At 32.5% G+C, this 18,789-nt stretch overlaps 1 protein-coding gene across 1 annotated transcript in view; it reads right to left on the bottom strand.

Moving 5' to 3' along the window:
• Positions 1-8,432, bottom strand: part of LOC145695104 (uncharacterized) — a 36,049-nt gene extending 27,617 nt beyond the window's left edge. The window contains exons 1-3 of the mRNA XM_081772004.1: positions 8,407-8,432; positions 4,923-5,031; positions 1,142-1,226 (exon numbers count right to left, since the gene is read on the bottom strand). Coding sequence (XP_081628130.1) covers positions 1,142-1,226; positions 4,923-5,012 — 175 coding nt within the window. The 5' untranslated portion in view covers positions 5,013-5,031; positions 8,407-8,432. The remainder of the gene's footprint in view (positions 1-1,141; positions 1,227-4,922; positions 5,032-8,406) is intronic.
• Positions 8,433-18,789: the final 10,357 nt, after the last annotated feature.

Here is an 18,789-nt window from a genome sequence, read left to right as displayed (position 1 = left end):
ATTCTAATATGTTTAAAGTCAATTTGATATTCATATTTAACCTGAATATGATTATAATTCATCTTTTTACGATACACCAATCTTCTATTTCCAATTTAAATTCAACATTTGTAAGAAAATAGAATCAAATATAAATAGTGAATATAACATTAATGGTCACAGCTTTTCTTCTGCCGATATCCAGATCATTAAATTTTCTACCAATATTATATTTAAATATTGCACAAAGTTTCTAAATTAAAAAATAAAAGTGTTGGTGAAATGTTTCATTTTATGAGAGTCACGGTGGCTCAGTAGTAGAGCGCTCACTTCTGGCGCGTAGGTTCCTGGTTCGATCTCAGCTGTGCCAAATAGGCTTTGTGGTGGACATTGTGCGCGTGGGTTTTCTCGGGGTTCTCCCACTTTTACTTCATCATTATCACGTATCTCATCAACACCATCTCCCTTAGACTCGTGGATAATCGTGAGATATTGAGCTAAAAAAAACCTTTGACTATAAAAAGACAGAAATAGGTTTATTTTTATAACTTCTTAATAATAATAATAATAATAATAATAATAATAATAATAATAATAATAATAATAATAATAATAATAATCAGTATCGGAAAACTTCCAATTTGCTTCAGGATGAATTTCTTTTGACATGTAGTCCGAATGAAATGAGAACACATTCATAAGACATTAAATATTTGAAATGTAGGTAAACAATTTTTCGTCTCAATTTTGCTGATATCATTTTGTTATTCAGATATAGATTGAAGTTATGGTTTACTAGAGTTCTTTTAAATCTTATTCAATATCATTAACAGTTAACATATCCATAACTTATCAATGTTTTAATTTAACCGGCATAACCGTGGGACGTAAAACTTAAATATTTCATTTTATTTCAATGTTTTAATAAGTTAAAAAAAAGAAGTGAGTTAAAACCCAGCAAAGGGTATACAAAATTGATACATTACAATATAGATAAAATCTATTAATTTCATTCCTTAAATTTCCGTCCAATGCTACAAAATCTAAATTAATATATTTGACAGTGATTTTAACCTATATTATAATTCATATCTATAATTAATGAAAACGCTATTTTTATTAAATTCGTATTGAAGAAAACAGTTAATTTACACATACTTACATCTTGCACTTTCTCTTGTAGTCAGAAGGGCATCTAAATAGTCAGCAATAAATTCATACAAATTTATTGGCTGCATTCTTAGGACCTGTACAAGAAAATAGAAAGAAATTTGGTGCGAATCAAATAAATGAATGAACTTCAATAACTATTTGTGTACAGCAGTTTGAAAGAAAAAGAGGTTACTTTTATTATTAAGAGACAAGATGCATTCTTATTTACATGATTTGTATTGTTCAGGACACTGTTACAAACTAATGGCGTAATAATGATATGGCTACTTCTAGGAAATGATTTAAAATTTTACATGCTTAAGAAAATAGATTCAACATTCTCACTTCCTAATCGAGAAATCTCGATTCGAATACGGGAGTCAACCATCCCAACTGAGAATTTTCTATGTTTTGTCACTTTATGTTCTGAAATTTCAAACTTTATGCTCTAAAGGTGCTGACATCCTTTCAAATACTTCTTCCCATTCTAACTATCACCAACTAAAATCATTAACACGCTTAATGATTCCAGTATAAAACGGTGAATACCAGCAGTGTCAGGAAACAACATTTCTAATCTTGAATTACATATACCTACGTATATATACTTCCTATAATGTATATACTATCTATTTATCAAGATGATATGTAGTGTAAGGTCCCTGGGTCGATCTCAGCTCCCGCCAAGTGGACTTTGTGGTAGATAATAACCGTATGAGTGGTCTTTCCCGGGGTTTTTCCGTTTCCTCTCGCTTTCGCCATTCTACCAATATAATCCATCTAATCACCATCTCGCTGCCTCGGCCTCGGTGCATAATTGTGGCACGTTAAACTTGAAAAAAGGTTATCTGTAGAAATCTCATTGTTATTATTAATAATAATTCTATTTTTAATACCAAAACCTGTCAATCTGCTAGTAACGCAAATTCCTAAAAATACACAGTCAAGCTAATAAGTATCGCTACTTGCATACTGCTTCTCGACAGATGGCGCTAGCGTGCAGGCAATTTGCAGAATTAAAACTATTGTGACGATTTATTGTAATTGTCATTTGAAAATTTAATTGTTTCAAGTAAATTACTTTAAAATAACACAGGTGCCGTAATTATATTAGATTTGAACATTACATTAAAATTTATGCATTTCTACAGTAATACATTGTGACGATTTAATTGCAACTTGAACTGCACTGTTTCAATTTAATTATTTGAAAATATATAATGATAATACTGAAGATAAACGTGCCTCGGTGTTTATTATTAAGACATGTAAAGAATTAGAGCTTTTAATTAAGAATTATAGCTTTTAACCTACAGTTTACAGAGAGCCGAAGACCTGGGTAATAAGTAATAATATGAAAACTATATTAATATATATTAATATGTTGAGAATAGCTGATAGCAGAGATACAGCATTAATAACAGCATATAGTTCAATGTTACTATCGTATCGTATAATGTAAAAAAAGCTTTAAAATCGATTAATAAAAGGGTAGAGTGTGAAAGTATAATCTACGTTAATTCTTAAAACATTGAGGAGTCAAAACTCAAATTAAAAATTAAAACAAAATAAGTACTAAGTTACATTCTAAATTCTGAAATAAAACCTCGTTCTAAAATATACAATTATTGTAGTTTTTCAAAACATATTAAGACATATTTCCTGTTACTCAGTGGCGAAGCGTACTATGAGGCTCTGAGGCCGGGCCTACCCTGTTTTCTACCGTATATTTTCTTTATCTTTGATTTCTTACTTACTTCAACATTTCTTTTTCTCGGTAAAAAATTAGAAGGTTGGAAACACTTGGAGGCCCTTCCGTCTGAGCCTCACCAGCTCGCTAGACAGGTCTACGGGCTATGCTGCTCAAGGAACAAAGCTATTATTGCTGGGGATTGCACGGATTGTAAGAAAGGTGCGAAGGCTCGCCTCTGGGAGTTTAGTTTTAGCGTTGGTGGCATCTTTGAGTGCTAATACGTTATTAAATAATTTCTTTAACACAGAGTAAGAAGTTTCTGTGTAGAATTATGTATTTATATTAGTGATAACTTGTTTAATTTAGATATATACTCTCAAGAGTTATTCAGAGTAGCTGTTTTCATTTTCCTACATGGGGCCTAGTTCTTAATAGCTTGTAGAATATAAGTCTGATACATTAAAGATATGTATAAATTTACCAAACGCTACCGTACAGGATAAAATAATATTTGTGTGTAATTTTAGTTGAGTTTTCCATTTTATAGAGCTAGTGGTATATTTATGATTGTGTTTCGAGGGGCTTTACTAAATTTATTCCTGGAAATGTGAAAATTCTACAATATATATATATATATAAATAAAAAATTGCGATAAAATTTCAGTGAGTGCTTAAGCCCTGAAGCCATCCCCTTAAATATGCCACTGCATAGAATACAATATTAAATATCATGCATTGATTCAAATGAAGTTCCTTCTGAGCATTAACGTTTCTAGTGAAGTCATTATCACGTGATACATTAATTAAATGCAATATTGAACTTGCTTTAGATTGGGAGTGTAAGTGACAAACGCTTATTTAAGAAATTTGACAGCTAACAGTAAGAATGTACTTTCTTTTCCTCTCCCTCCATTTTCAAATGTGTAGGAAATGAAAACAGCAAGTGAGGAGAAAATTCCCCTCATCTTCCCTGCAAATCCCAGACAGAAGAAAATATGAACTGCACTTCAAACTATTTGTAGTGGAACTAAATGGGAATATTAGTTTATCGGGCCTACCCTACTTGTGGGATTACGCTTCGCCACTGCTGTTACTAGGTTGAAATAAAATCTTAGCTCTTTATCATATATTGGAGCTTTTAGATCCACATCTTTAAAATATATTCTATATTAAGACAGTTGTCAGTATCTTTTCTATAAATCTAGAGTCAAGCAATTTCCTTCTCTCATTTAATGGTTCCAACTTAAAATATGTTCTCCAGCAGTATCCAAGAGTTAATACCTTGAAATATTCTAATTGAAGACAACATTGCACTTGTGAGTGAGACCAAGGCAACACTGCAAGAGAAATCAGATACCTGGAAAGGAGAATTGGAGAGCGAAGGACTTAGAATTGGTGAAACGAAGACAGAATATTTACATTGCCCATGCTGCAAATATGTAATCGAAACCACAAGAATACGCTTGAACGAAGAAAAGGTGGTAATGACGAAGAAATTCAAGTGCTTAGGATCAATCACCATAGGTATTCTGTCATTACTGGCAGGTCACTTGCTGCAACTGAGAAGCTTCCATGGTCCACGGTTTTTCGCTAACTTCTTCGTCTTCAAGTATGATTTTTCTGTTTTGATACCGTCCATGAGTTGTAGTCTCCTTCGCACCCTCCCTTTCTTTCCTACCAGCATAACCTCTACCGCGTCCCTCATGATACAGTTTCTTCGTAGTCAATGTCCTAACCAGTTTCTCTTTCTCTTTTTAATAGTATCTAAAATTGTTCTTTATTGCCCCACCATATCATACATATACATATGCAGAAAAATATATTTCAACAAATCACTTACATCTAAGTTTTCTGGGCTTCTAACATATGAGGAAAGATCTAAGTAGTTTGAGATATGTGGAAACATGAACATGAACTTTACATAATTTGTTGTATTTCGGTTTAAATTTATTTTACTTATTTATTTAATTAATTTTGTTTAAACTAATTGTTTTGTTTGAAAACAATCATCTCGTCTGAACCAAACTGGTTTATATCAGCCAGTCCTGCCTGAAGAACTGTATTATGATGTTCGCTTGTATTAAAGTCACAATATTACCTCTCTTGATATATCTGTAAGCAGTTCCTTCAATCCGTCAGGGATTGTATATTTCTTAGATGCCTCATGTTTTTCAAGAGTTGCCTGCATGATGGAACAAATTATTATGCTAAAATAAAAGAAAAAAATTAGATCAATTTATATTTTAAATATCCTGTAATAATTCAAATAGTCCAAATTATAAATCAATAAGTTATTTAGGAAAACAGAAAACTAATCAATTTTCTTCTTTTTCATATTCTCAAAGAAGCTTTTAAATATTTCTATAGATGCTAAACTTTAGAATATAAATTTGTTAAATCGAAATTTACATTTAGTAAGTCTCCATATGCGACTAACAATGGAAAGTAAAAATAAACGAGGTTTAGGCTTACATGTTTTAATAACAGAAAGCTCGTATATAGCTTTTGATCATTTAGTGAAATCGATTACTGAATTCTTATAACTGGATATTGTTTTAGAGGAGACAATAAATCATTTTTTTTTTCTTGTATAGGTTTTGAACCAACTTTGTATTTCGGAGGGTATCACTTCTGTAAGTGATTCATATTCAATATTCATTGACTTCCTAAAATTCAAGTACAAATATTTGGGAGATTAATTCTCCCAATAGATGAAAAATAAATAAATAAATAAATAAAATAAAATAAAACAGGAGTAAATATACTACATAGATCAAAAAGGAGAAGAGGAAGAATATCATCAGCAATACTTTCAGAAACGATAATTTCGGAACGAGTAGGTGCAATGAGAAAAGGCCAAACAAAGAAAATTTGTATTCACAAAACTTGCTGGCTAAATATTCGTCAGGTACCATGCTTGTGATTCTCGAGCATTAGTATTTATTTATTTTTATGAGCAAGAATTTCGCATAGATTAATTCCTTTAAATGATCCATTTAATTTGAAGTTTTTATGTATATACGAGATAGGCCGTGGATCCAGGGCTTCGTCAAAGGACGTCTACGCACGTTCTTGTCTGATTTTATCCATTGTGAAATACAATCCAACGTTGTATCATCTTATCTGTTCAGTATAAGCCACTCACCCTTAGATTTCTCACTGAACTGTCCCGAAATATTAAATATTATCTCACAAACTAAATTTTCTATCTCTTTTAAACTTCTAATTTAAGAATTTCTGTCCCATACTTGTTAGAATTTGTTTTGTTCCACTTGGTGTCTCGAATTATTAAAGAGAATTATGGAGACAAGCGTAAAAGTATACCAAAATATTCATGATTACCCAAAATATTTCTATAATAGGTTTTATGTCGCACAATAGAAAGATACAGTGTCTCTTTCACTTTAGCCTAGAGAAAGAATTATGTTAAAGTTCTCGCTTTTTTTGTTGGTTTCTTTGATTGTTTAATGCCCGACGATCACGTTTCAGGGCTAAGGAAGACGGTGATTATGAGACAAACAAGATACTGGCGGAATGTAAAGTGAGGAAAAACAGTAGAACCACGAGAAAACCTATGCATACGTGTTTCTCTGTCATGAAGCTCACTTTGCGGGAGGAGGGAGTTCTTCTCATGTTAAATAATGTTGAAAGTAAAGAATGATAGAGTAAGCGAAGAAACTCTGAGAGTAGGAAATTCCTCTGTGAAGTAAATTCATTACCAAATAACAAAAGTAACAAACTGAAGAGAAACAAACGCTGTTTATGTCCATATTCAGCATCAAATTAGATGCTAACTAACTTATAGTGGCTAGCTCGTAGAATTTGGTTCACATCTTTTATTAGTCTAAGTGCTTAAAACACGATTGTACCCAAATGACGATTTTTCAGTAACAATTTAACAGTAGTAGTAGCAATAACAATTTAGTAGTAGTACAGGTATTTGGAATGTCATCTCCCAAGTGAGTAAGAGGTGATTAGTGTCAAAATTAGAATTTTTACGATAGTTGTTGTTGGTTCGCATAAAGCTAACCTATGCCTAGTAAGTTAATGTGGTACCTGTAACAGATTAAAAAAAAAAAAAAAAAAAACAGGGTTAAGTTCCAAAGTTGGACGTCCGTTTCCAGCAAAATTTTGAAAATTTACAGGGAAGATATGGATAATTTGATCGTTTGTGTGCTTGAAAATATATAAGGATCTCGAAAAATCTGTTTATTTGTTATATATATAAGCGGTTATAAATATGGAACTATTCGGCGAGCGGAGGGAAATACTTCGCGCAAGGTAACCGAATAGTTGCATTATGGGAAAATAACGAACATTTATATTATCAACATGGCGGTTAATATACAGAAACGTTGCACGGGATGTGAACTAACAGGTTTGAGGGAAAAGTCTGAACATTTTGAAGGTTATCTTGCTGAATACCTTTTTAAGGAAAGCAGACCGTTAACAAGAATCGTCCACGATTTCCTGCTGGTGATAGGGGAGCTGTACAAACCGAAGTACTAAGGTAAATATATATATATATATATATATATATATATATATATATATATATATATATATATATATATATATATATATTAATTAGACTTTAATGAAGACTAAAAACAACGTGCCCTGCGGGGCTCTAACCCACCTTCACTCCCTAACGCTCGCTCGGCAATACTGTGAATTAAATAGTCAACTTTGAAAAAAAAAAAAAAAAAGAGCCTAGCTAGTAACCGATATGGGGTACCTCTGTTCTAGATCCTAACTTTTCTCCCACCTCCCGATGTAACGAAAGGAAGTCTAAAGTCAGTTAAGAACGTACAACTTGAAAAATTATAAATTTTAATAGCTTCTATTAAGATTTTGGTATAAAGCTATTGGACGTTCAACTTCAGAATAAACACGATTGTACCGAAATGACGATTTTTCAGTAACAATTTAGCACTAATAGTAGCAATAAAAATTTAGTAGTAGTACAGGTATTTGGAATGTTATCTTCTGAGTGAGTAAGAGATGATTAGTGTCGAAATTAGAATTTTTACGATAGTTGTTGTTGGTTCGCATAAAGCTAACCTATGCCTAGTAAGTTAATGTGGTACTTGTAACTGATAAAAAAACAGGTTAAGTGTCAAAGAGAGGAACCTGAACTATATGGTTTGAAACTAGCTTAATCTAACCTACCCTACTTATTTATACATTATACATTTGGCCTCCTTGTACACCATATTCGTTTGAAAAGATTTAGAGATATATGAAATTTTAGTCATTCATAATTGTATCTTTCAAATCCATAAATCTGCAAATGATACTTATACGTTGCTCGAATTAACCATAATAATCTCTGACAAATAGTTATATAATAATTTTTGCTAAAGCCTCATAAATTTTGAAGGAATACAAAATTATAACTTTTTCAGTTTCTTCGTGCAACAAATAATGAATAAATAATTCAATTGTTAGTGACATGAACAATATAATCGCGCTGTTTCTTTCAACCATTGAATGAATTCTGTATATCTTCAAGGTCAAAGTTAACAAATATAGTAACAAATTTACAAACATGTTTTATAAGTTAGAATGACAAAAATCACCTATATTTTATTAATTCCTGTATAGATTAAGAGACTTTTTTTTTTTTTTTTTAAAAAAAAAAGAAAGTTAATACGTTTTCTTTGTCCTTTTGTTCTTGTTCTCGAAACCACACAGAGGTTGTACAAAGGAGGAGATGCGGCGCCGTAGTAGCTAAGTCCGCTATTGTCCTGGAATTGTTAAAAGAGTTAAAAAAAATCTCTGCTAAAGGCATTGTATAATGTACATTTGTAACTCCTTGCTTCCAGTGAAAATTCTTCAAGAAAGTAGATCTTGCGTACGCTGAGTCCTCGAGAGAATGGTTGAACTTAGAAAACTATGTTAGTAATGATCTTGAAAATTGTCCTGGCGGGGAGATGGAAAATGTCAAGTGGATTACGGACAGTTCTCTGGTGATGAGAGTGATGTATAACGGGACTATGTAGATCACGATGATTGTCTGGCAATATCATGAGTGTTTTCGCTAAGGATTGAATCAGTTTTTTTATGCATTGATAGTCTTGCCTTTTGTATTTCGATAAGCGTAAGAAGTCAAATTGGGAAGATAAAAAAAATCACAGGCGAAGTCGGTATGTCAATATCCAGAAGTACTTTCGCTAGATACGTCATTAAATGCCTTCAACTAATTCTTGTTTTTATTATTATTATGATTATTATTATTATTAAGATAATAATAATAATAATAATAATAATAATAATAATAATAATAATAATAATAATAATAATAATAATATCCACGTAGAAATGAAGAGTATAGGTGCGACTAGTTTGGTAGTTTTAGAGAGGGGATACCATTTATCTGTGAAAATTCAATCAATAATTGGATGAGAGTCCAAGAGGTCGTAGCTAATCCTTTTGTAAAGAACAGTTCTTCGCTACTCTGATCAAGATATATATTTTCAAAAGGTGTCAGCCTAGGTCCTATTCATCTACATCTTGTGAATAATAAGTACTGTTAATTTATTGTTGATAATATTTTGCCTTTATTGAAGTACCGTTTTCTGATGAAGATAATCTGATAAACTATATATATATATATATATATATATATATATATTTAGATAGATAGATAGATATTGAAGGTTTTCAGCGTTTGGGTGATATTTTTCCCTCTAAAGCAGTAGTTTCTCAATAGTATTTACCTGCTCAATTTCTATTTCCTTTTCCCACTGTTTCACTTGAGTTTTAATGAAGTTTAATGAATGACAATTTTCCGCTATTACATGCATTTTTTGCCAATTTGTCCACTTTTTCGTTCAATTTTATGCTTATATGATCTAACGCATAAAATTTCTATTATAATTCATTGAAGTTAGATTTTTAGAGTGTTTTAATATTCAATAGACTCCAAATTGATTTCGAAGTCCAGTTAGTGGTAGTAAGTGCTTTTAAAATGCTAAGTGAATTTGTACATATACACTCTTTGTAGATTTTTTTTCCGTTTTAATCATCATTAAAGCTTGCCGAATTGCAAATGTTTCTTCTTCAAATATGGATATATGGATTGGAAGTTTAAATTGTTGATATAGTTCGAGTCTTGGAGCCAGGACGCTACTCCTACTCGCTGATTGTGAAGTTTAGATGTAAAATTTAAAATAGGCTCTGAATGAAGTTTATATTCGTAATGTTGCCATATTGCAATGTAAGTGCTTCTTACTTTTTGTAATAATATATTGCGGGAGTATCGTTTTGATATTTATTAAGTTTGTTTTGAAAGAGCAACTACAGCAAGATAAATTAGAGTTTTGCTATTTTATTACTTGTTTCCTGAGTATTTACATATGCTTTAAAAATCCATAGTAATTTTTCGTAACATACTATTTTCTATTCTTTTTTTTACTTTCTATTCTATTTTTTACATTCCAATAACAATTTCCTAATTTGTTAATAACTATTGATCTAGACATCCCCATTCTAGATAGAATTAATTTAAATGTTGCATTGTATATTTGTATTGTTGTTGGAATTGTTAAAGTTTCTTTCATAGAGCTATATTGAACTTTTGAGATTGTGCTACAAAAAGCTCGCATTTGACAAGAGTATATTATACTTCCGTAAAGATACTACAGTATATATAAAGTATGATGATTCACACCTCATTTTTAACACTTAAACTAGATATAATATATTGAATTTTTTAAATTTCTCATTGAATATGACCTAAAACTTTAATTTTTTAATAAATAATTTGCTACTCAACAAGAGTACTTTCTATGGATGGAAAATTATTTGCTTTCTTTCTTGTGAATATAATATGCTTTTTGTCAGCTTATTTCTAATCCATTTAATTCACATCAGTTCGAAATATTTTGTTGCAGTTTTCTTTTTCTTCAGATTAGGTTATCAATGACTAGATATATTAACAAATCATCTGCAAATATGAATGAGGATGCTTTTCCTTGTATTGTTTTCAGTAGGTCTAACTAAACAGTGTTGGACTTAGTTTCCTGCCTTGCAGTACTCCCCACAAAGTGTGTCTAGGTGAATTTAGATAGATAGATATGTTTTTTTAATATAGATTTGTCGGTTATTTATTACATTATGTACAAAGCGAATAATAGCTGCAGTATCTTCATGTTAATCATTTGTTGGTTCAATTTCTCTAATCTTACAAAATAATAAGTTTATTTTAAGTTGATACTGATCACCATGAAATAGTTTCTGTTTTGAAATGCTTTTCTAATAACCATACCCAATAGTCCAATTGCATCCAACGTGGACATATTTTTACGGAATCATGTCATATTGCTACAATATACTTGGTTGTATTTAATATACTATTGCAGTCTATTGAGTATAAGTTATTCTAATACTTTTAAGTGGTAGGATATAAGAACAATAGGTGTATAACTTTCTGGTTTTTTTCAAGGTTTCAGAATAGGGGTAATAAGGATTTCTTTTCTATTCTGAAGGGATCTTGAATGTTTTTCAAATATTATACATCTTTTATAATTATATTAACAATATTATTAATGGCTCTCGTAAGTAAGGCTTTTTAAATTTATATATTAAATACTTCTACACCTGGCGAAGTGTTGAATTTTATTGATACCAGTACATTTTTTAATTTTTCCAGTGACAAAGAAATTTTCAAATTTGAATCTAATTTAGAAGTGAGATATTATAAGAGTTCCAAACCACTATTGTTAACGTAATCAGGAATTAGTTCCTGGTTAAATTCTTCGACCCCTTTATGACTATTTTGATATATATTATTTGTCATTTCTTGATTTTTGTTTGTTGTTTTAAAAATCTCCTCATTTTAGTTATAAGTGTATGATGCTATATGTTATTACAGAAGGTTTACCAGTCATTTCTTTTTGTTAACATTATTATTTTCTTTGCACTAGCTTTAACTTCTTCATATTCAATAACATTCAATTTCTCTTTACATATGAGAAATTTTTTAGCGAATGATTTCTGAGATTGACATTTTTTACATTCTTGTGACCACCGTATAGGTTTTCCATATGATTTATTGCTATATGTTTTCCTTTTTTTAAGATAATAATTATTGTGTTGTCTAGTAATGGATAGAGCCTTTTTTTGTTACTGATGTCATGTCAGTATTATTGTCCTACAGCTTGTTTTGTTGACTAGTTAATTCCAATTTAAAGTTACTGCCAAAATCTTGCCAATTGATGTTATTAGATATATGTTTGACTCCAAGAAATTTGTATCACTGATAATGTAACCTGTGGGTATTTTATTATTACAGTATCAGTTAAGGTTGGAAAATGATTACTTTCCAGTGGGTGAAAATATACGTGTTATGACGAATATATAAAATGTTGAGATTAACTGTAGCAATGTCAGGTGCAATTTTTACATTGAAAATAAAATAGTTACTGTTAGACATGGCATCAGTTAAATTTTTCCTAGCTGTATTTCTTCTATAATTTCCCCATAATTTTGGTTATGTATTATAATCGTCAGTAATGAAATCTATCACTTGGTGAGCGAGAAATGCAGTCCTTCCAGGAAAATTTTATTGGAATATCGCTGGTACTTCTCGAGATTCTCTACGTAAAAATATAGTAACCTGGTCCAGAAGTGAAATCATTCTTTATTATCGACTAGTGTTTAATACTGCCTTAACTACAACGAAACTATTCCAAATTAAAGAGAAAGAAACGTTCTATTGCTGGTGTGACAAAGGAGTAGGAACCTTAAATTATCTCATCTTTGAATGCGATCTTTTCCATCATAATAGAGACAATTTTCTTCAGCAAATACATACTCTTCTAGGATATTCTCCATTCTCATACAAAAATATTCTGGCCAAGGACTTAACATACATAAAAAAGAAAACTATTCTCAAGAAAAGGAAATATATCAGACTTTATCTCACCTCCAAAAAAAAAAAATAAATAAATAAATAAATAAATAAATAAAATAAAAAAATAAAATTTAAAAAAATAAAAAAAAAATCCATGTATGTCAATGTTATTACTGAATTATTCGTCAAAGAATTCAAGCTCCAAGATTAAAAAGAAACAACAAAAAATTCATCTTTTTGTGTTTATATTCTAAGGATGTAATATTTTTCACTTATAAAACGTTTTTACTAACATTTCCAAACTTTATCAATACAAGGATCAATTGATTTTCAACGATATAATCCTGTAAATAGTAAATTAACATCAACTTCTTGACTCTTATTACTGCCGAAAAAGAAAAAAAAATGAAAAATAAGATACCTATCCACTAATTTTTATTCCTTTTCTGCATTTTTAGCACATGAACCTCATGGTGGGTGCGAGTAATGGATAAACACCATATATGGTGAAGAAGAAAAGACAAGACAATGAAATCCAAATTGTTGTCATGTAGTAAGTTAAGCCAGAATTCGGTTTTTGGTATTATTGTAAATTAAATATAGATATTAGCTAGTTTCAAATTGTTTCTACCCCTAAAATTTGCATATTATAAGGGATTAGTTTAATATTAAACAAAATTTCCTTGAAAATTTTGTCATTGCAAACACAAATCTCTGTTCCACCATATCCATCCTCCCAAACATGTTCAATATTTTGATAAATTTTAATTTTAATTAGACATTGTGGTTTAGACCATGTTTCCTGAATCATAAATAAATGAGATTTAAACATATATCCAAACGTTGAAAAACGTAAACCCTTTCCTCTTGCACTTTGTGTATTTCATTATATCATTAAAAGATTGTTTTCTGTCTTTTTTTTTTAATCGATGTAATTTCATAATGAAAATACATTAGTGATTTGTTGAAACGCATTTTCTAATAATTTGGTAGGTAATTCAATGTTAGAAGAGATTATAGCTGTGTTTAAGGTTTGTGTTATTGCAGAAAGTTGTTTTACTAGAATACCTTTATATCTAGAGGTATTTTGCAAGCTTTGTTCTTCTGATTTTCGATTCTCTAAGATTGGATGTATAGAATTAATGCAGTTGTTAGTTTCCATAGAATTAAGTGAATTGCGTGAATAATACTTTCTTGTTTAGTTTTCTCCGAATACTCAAACTGTTCCTTGTAGATAGGAACTCTGTTTTTACCTTTTGATCTAGAGTTAAATCTATTATCTGGTTTGATTATCTTAAATTTTGTTTTATTTTTTAACTGAAAATGGGTTTAAATCAGTAGATGTAGATGGGAAGATCAAAGAGGTGAATAGTTCGATGTACTGCTGTTTAATGAAGATTGGGACAAAGATAAGGATTTTTAATTTAAGTTTTCTCTTTCTTTAGGAGGTATCTAAGGTGTAAAAAGTTTTATAGCCTTGACTCAGATTACCAAAATATCTTCCCTGAGCGCGTTTTTTTAATGGAGCTGTATTTTGCCTACAAGTTTTGCCATTATTTTGTGAGCTAACTATTTCGTTATATAAAATATTGCTGTTATTATTATTTTTGGTAATTAAGAAGTAAGCTTCATTAAATGACAAACGATAATTTGCCATAAGTGTGACTATCTTTTTCCCGTTCTTTTTCCTTGCATTGTGAAGAATCAGCCATGCTATGCCAACATCCCCTTGTGTGTTGCGCAGAAGAGAAAGGGGAATACGTGAAAAGTGCACATCTTACATTCATTACACACATTTACATTTATACACAAATTCATCTACACTCATCCACAAATACTCTACACATCTACATTTCACTTATTTTTCACTTTTTCTTACTTTTACACCCTGACCAACTGGGTAGCTGGCCCTCTTCATCCCGCTGGACCTCCTTCCCAATTTTGACTTTTCTTATCGATTTTGAAAATTCGATAATTTACCTGAATTCGACATTTGCTTTAGCTATTTTATACTTTTACTGAATTCTATTTTTTAACTTATGACAATTTTTAACAATATAATTCAGGCACTTCGACTTCTGTGTCAGTCAACTATTGCAAATGGCGACGTCCGCTATTTGTAAACTTTTTATACAATTTCTAACACAAATAATTCAATTTTTACACAAATAATTCAATACTTTCTGCATTTTTAGCACACTTGATCTATGTGATCTGTGCATGTTTGTTCAGTATGGCGTATCGTAGGCAGCCACTTATGCATTGACGTATACCCGGTATATATGGTTCAACTTTTAGGTTGGTATAACATATTAGATATCAGATATATGTTTAATCTCCTAGGATGGATATTGCGGGATGGGTGCATGTCCTACTTTTGGAATGTTAAAACAATTTTTGAAAGTTTTCTTTTTCTGTTCTTATATATTCCAAATATGATTTCCGTCGAAACTAATTGTAATCCTAAATATTTAATTCTACTTGTTTGAGTAATTATTTTGTTGTTTATTTTAAGTTGATTCTCCTGACTTTTCTCGTTTTCTACAAAATTTTATTTTCGTTTTTTCCAACATACTGTCAAACCATGTAAATCACCTCACGGGCCTATTTCTCAAAACTGCTAGTCTAATAGTAACAAGCTACAAGCCACGAGTATGATTTTTACAAGTTCATGTAATTTCTGATTCTCAAAAATTTTAAAAGAATTTGTGAACATGACAGAGTTTCCACTAGCCAAGTTTCAAATCTATAAGTCAGTTGAAAGATACGTAGAAAACCAACTACTATATGAAATACTTCGGTTTCACTATTTTCTGTAGTGCTAGTTGAAAATTATGGCACTGGAAAATTATGGCATCAGATTAAATATTTTGAATGTGATCAGAGAATCAAGAGACATTTAGTTTGGTAGTAATTTGACACAAAAACGTAAAGTATGCAGATTGAGAACAGGTTGTCATAAAAATGGTAATTTTACAGTTGTAATGAGTAACTGCGAATAAAAGAGAACTATATTAAATATTAATTTCCACCAGCGGAGAACTTCTGCACAAGTAATAAAGCTGCACTTTATGCTTATAAGTGTAGGGTTACTAGTCTCAAACTAATACAAATGCTATAGCACTGTTATAATGAGTGGGTACATATGTAAGAGGGCTGTGTTACATATAATTTTGAGCTAGTAGATTATTTTAGCACAATACAGGGAAGCTGTATTCTATGTGTACAAGTGTAGGATTACTAGTATGAAATCATTAGAAGTGCTGTAGGAATTCGCATCACTGCGAAAACTATATTAGGATACTTATAAATACAACATACAAACACTAACTTTACCTACTTTACTAATCTAGCATTTGGTTTTCCTCCGTTCACACGTGTCGTTATTACTATCCTGTCCTAATACTTTCGATTAACCCTGTATGCAGATCCACATGTATTTTCGTACAACAAAATTAAACAGGTGCTTTCTACAGAATATTTTTACATTAATAAGTATTTTTATACTTTGATTCAGGGGTTGAATTGGAATTCCAGAATCAAGGTGACCGTTATTAATAGATATAGTCTGATTGGGCAATGCCACTAGAATACAAGCCCAGGGAGACGGGGCGCAAGTAAATTTTCATGAGGAACCGACTTAACTGATAGCGATTGTTACAGAACAAACAACAACCAAACAAAATCAAGGCCACCATTCAAGTTTCCTATTTGTTAGTAATAACCACTGATATTCTTTCTTCTTTAGGACAAACATCTCCTCGTGTCACCCCTCTTGGTTTGATTTCCGGCGTTTTCACCGTAGGGCCGTTTTTACTCGATCCCTTTTGACGCGAGAACCTTTTGGACTGGGCCCTTTCGATGTAGGGCTGTTTTGACTCGGGCCTTTCTGTCCTCGCCCTTTTGTCTTGGCCCTTATGACATGCTATTTTCTACACTACTGAAGATACCAATCAAATGAAAATATGAAATCCCCTGATTCATATATACAGATACTTATCAAGTTAATGAAAACACATAAAAAATGCAACTCATTAGATTAATGTGGTGTTGGAGTTATAGTAGAGTCATGATAGGAAATGGAGTCATAGTAGAAGAAGTGAAATATTACAAAACTCCGTATGCAGTGTTTCTCAGTTCAGCAAGAGAGCGTGGAGGTGAAACTCTTCTCCGAATGCATATCTTCAAAATTGACCACATATATTCAGGTCTGGAGATTGAGCGGGCCAGGATAGGTGTTAGCTTTATTCTGATGTTCCTGAAACCAAGTTACAACACCTCCAAACATGTGAATGGGCGCATTATCATCCTGGACTATGGCATCATTGCCCGAACACATCATCTGAACTATTGTCCCCTAAAATGGCAGCAGTCATAAACAGTGGCGCGAACGGAAAGCATCAGCACTGGAAACAAAGATATTGCTGTCCACAGCATCAGAGATCCTCTGCTATATTTCACGAGTAGGGCGGAGATACTACGGATCATACGATTCTTTGAGCGTACGCCACCCATAAACATGACCCGTGGTTTCAAATAAGATGAACAATGTTTCATCCGATCAGTTATCCACACGTTTCAGATTATTAGCGGTACCTATTGTATGCGTGCAGTGTCATTAGCGTCGTTATGGTTCTTTATCAGCGATTTCGCCCGTGCAACCCGCTCCCGTATGTTCATGGCACGTAACTCACAATAGACTCTGATTGTTGACACAAGTTGTGATAGATGGTGATTGAGTTCCTCCATCACTTGTACCGCAGTCTCACGATGATTTTGAGTGACAATCTGCTTTAAAACTTCGGCGAGACCTGTCACTAAGAGTTTTCTTCCGAACACTGTTCCGATGTGGTTTTGCCGTTAGTTTTGTAGGCTCCATCATGTCGTCATCCAATTTCCTTCCGATGACAGAGAATTGCAAAATAAACCGCGGGGACAGCGATCAACTTCATGTTTAGATGATCTGCTTAGGAGATGATCGAATGAATATCTTGGAAGCAGACCCTCGAAAATGTGTTTGCACCATTACAGACGAGTTAGGCATACACTGCGGCTCTATGCAATCAACAATGTGAAAAGTGCCACGTAAGTTGACATCGGCCAACAAAAATTACCGTCTAGAGCCTTTCTATTTGATCTGTGCCCTTTCTGGCGCTGCAGTCGATGTGTGCTTTCCCGTATCTCCCTCAAAAGAGGAGGAAGAAGTTGTTGCGGCCGAGATCTTTCAATTGTTAGATGCGGAAGCGTTGCCAAAATGAATTATTTCACGGACTTCGCTGTACTCTGTCTTGTTAGCCATTCTAAGTAGCTTATGATCTTCACTCGTCAAGACCAAACGATTGAATGACAAATTGGCAATACAGCTGAGGTCATTCAATTCTTTTCCGAAAGAAAAGGGAGAATTTTCTCCGTCAGAGGGTAGCGGGAGTGGGGCCGAAATATAGTTCGCATACTTTCCGAGGGCATAGATGAAATAGACAGGCTCTAGAGTGTGCAGTTCTATGAGTATATGAAATAACTTGAAAGATTTCTTGCGTTGGATCGTCGCTTCTGACGAAATATGCACCTGCTATGACAATCGTGAATAGTCAAGACAGTTTGTGGGATATGATCAACGTCCAAAACAGTGTCTCAATCAGTTCCCTGCCTGTAAAAAGTGTTGCTGCTGTTATGGTGTGCGGCATCCATCATGCCTTTCTCTGTCGAGGCGAAATCATGACCGTGGGTCGTTATAGTCCTGTACTCCATCAAATGCAGCCCAAACTCGTCCACAACCACCCAACAAGTAGCTCAAGTGGTAGAGCGTTGGCTTCGCATTCGGGAGGTCGTGGGTTCGAATCCCGCTGCCGACCATCCTGACTGAGGTTTTCCAGGGTTTCCCTCAGTCCTACCAGGCAAATGCCGGGATGGTACCTACTAAACAGGCCCTGGCCGATACCTTCCCAAATCCTTTCAATTGTTATTGTTGTTGTTGTTGGATATCCAGTGTAAAATGGCCTCTGAGCTGTATCTGGTGATTGTTAAATAAATAAATAAACAATGGTCATAAGACATGGTGTCTTCATGTTGGACGACAACGCATGCCCACATGTTACCCAAAGGACGG

This window comes from Thermobia domestica, chromosome 9 (assembly GCF_964235325.1).
Source record: "Thermobia domestica chromosome 9, izTheDome1.hap1.1, whole genome shotgun sequence".
Lineage (NCBI taxonomy): Eukaryota > Metazoa > Arthropoda > Insecta > Zygentoma > Lepismatidae > Thermobia > Thermobia domestica.
Note: the sequence above shows the minus strand (reverse complement) of the source record. Positions and strands in the feature narration are given on the sequence as shown.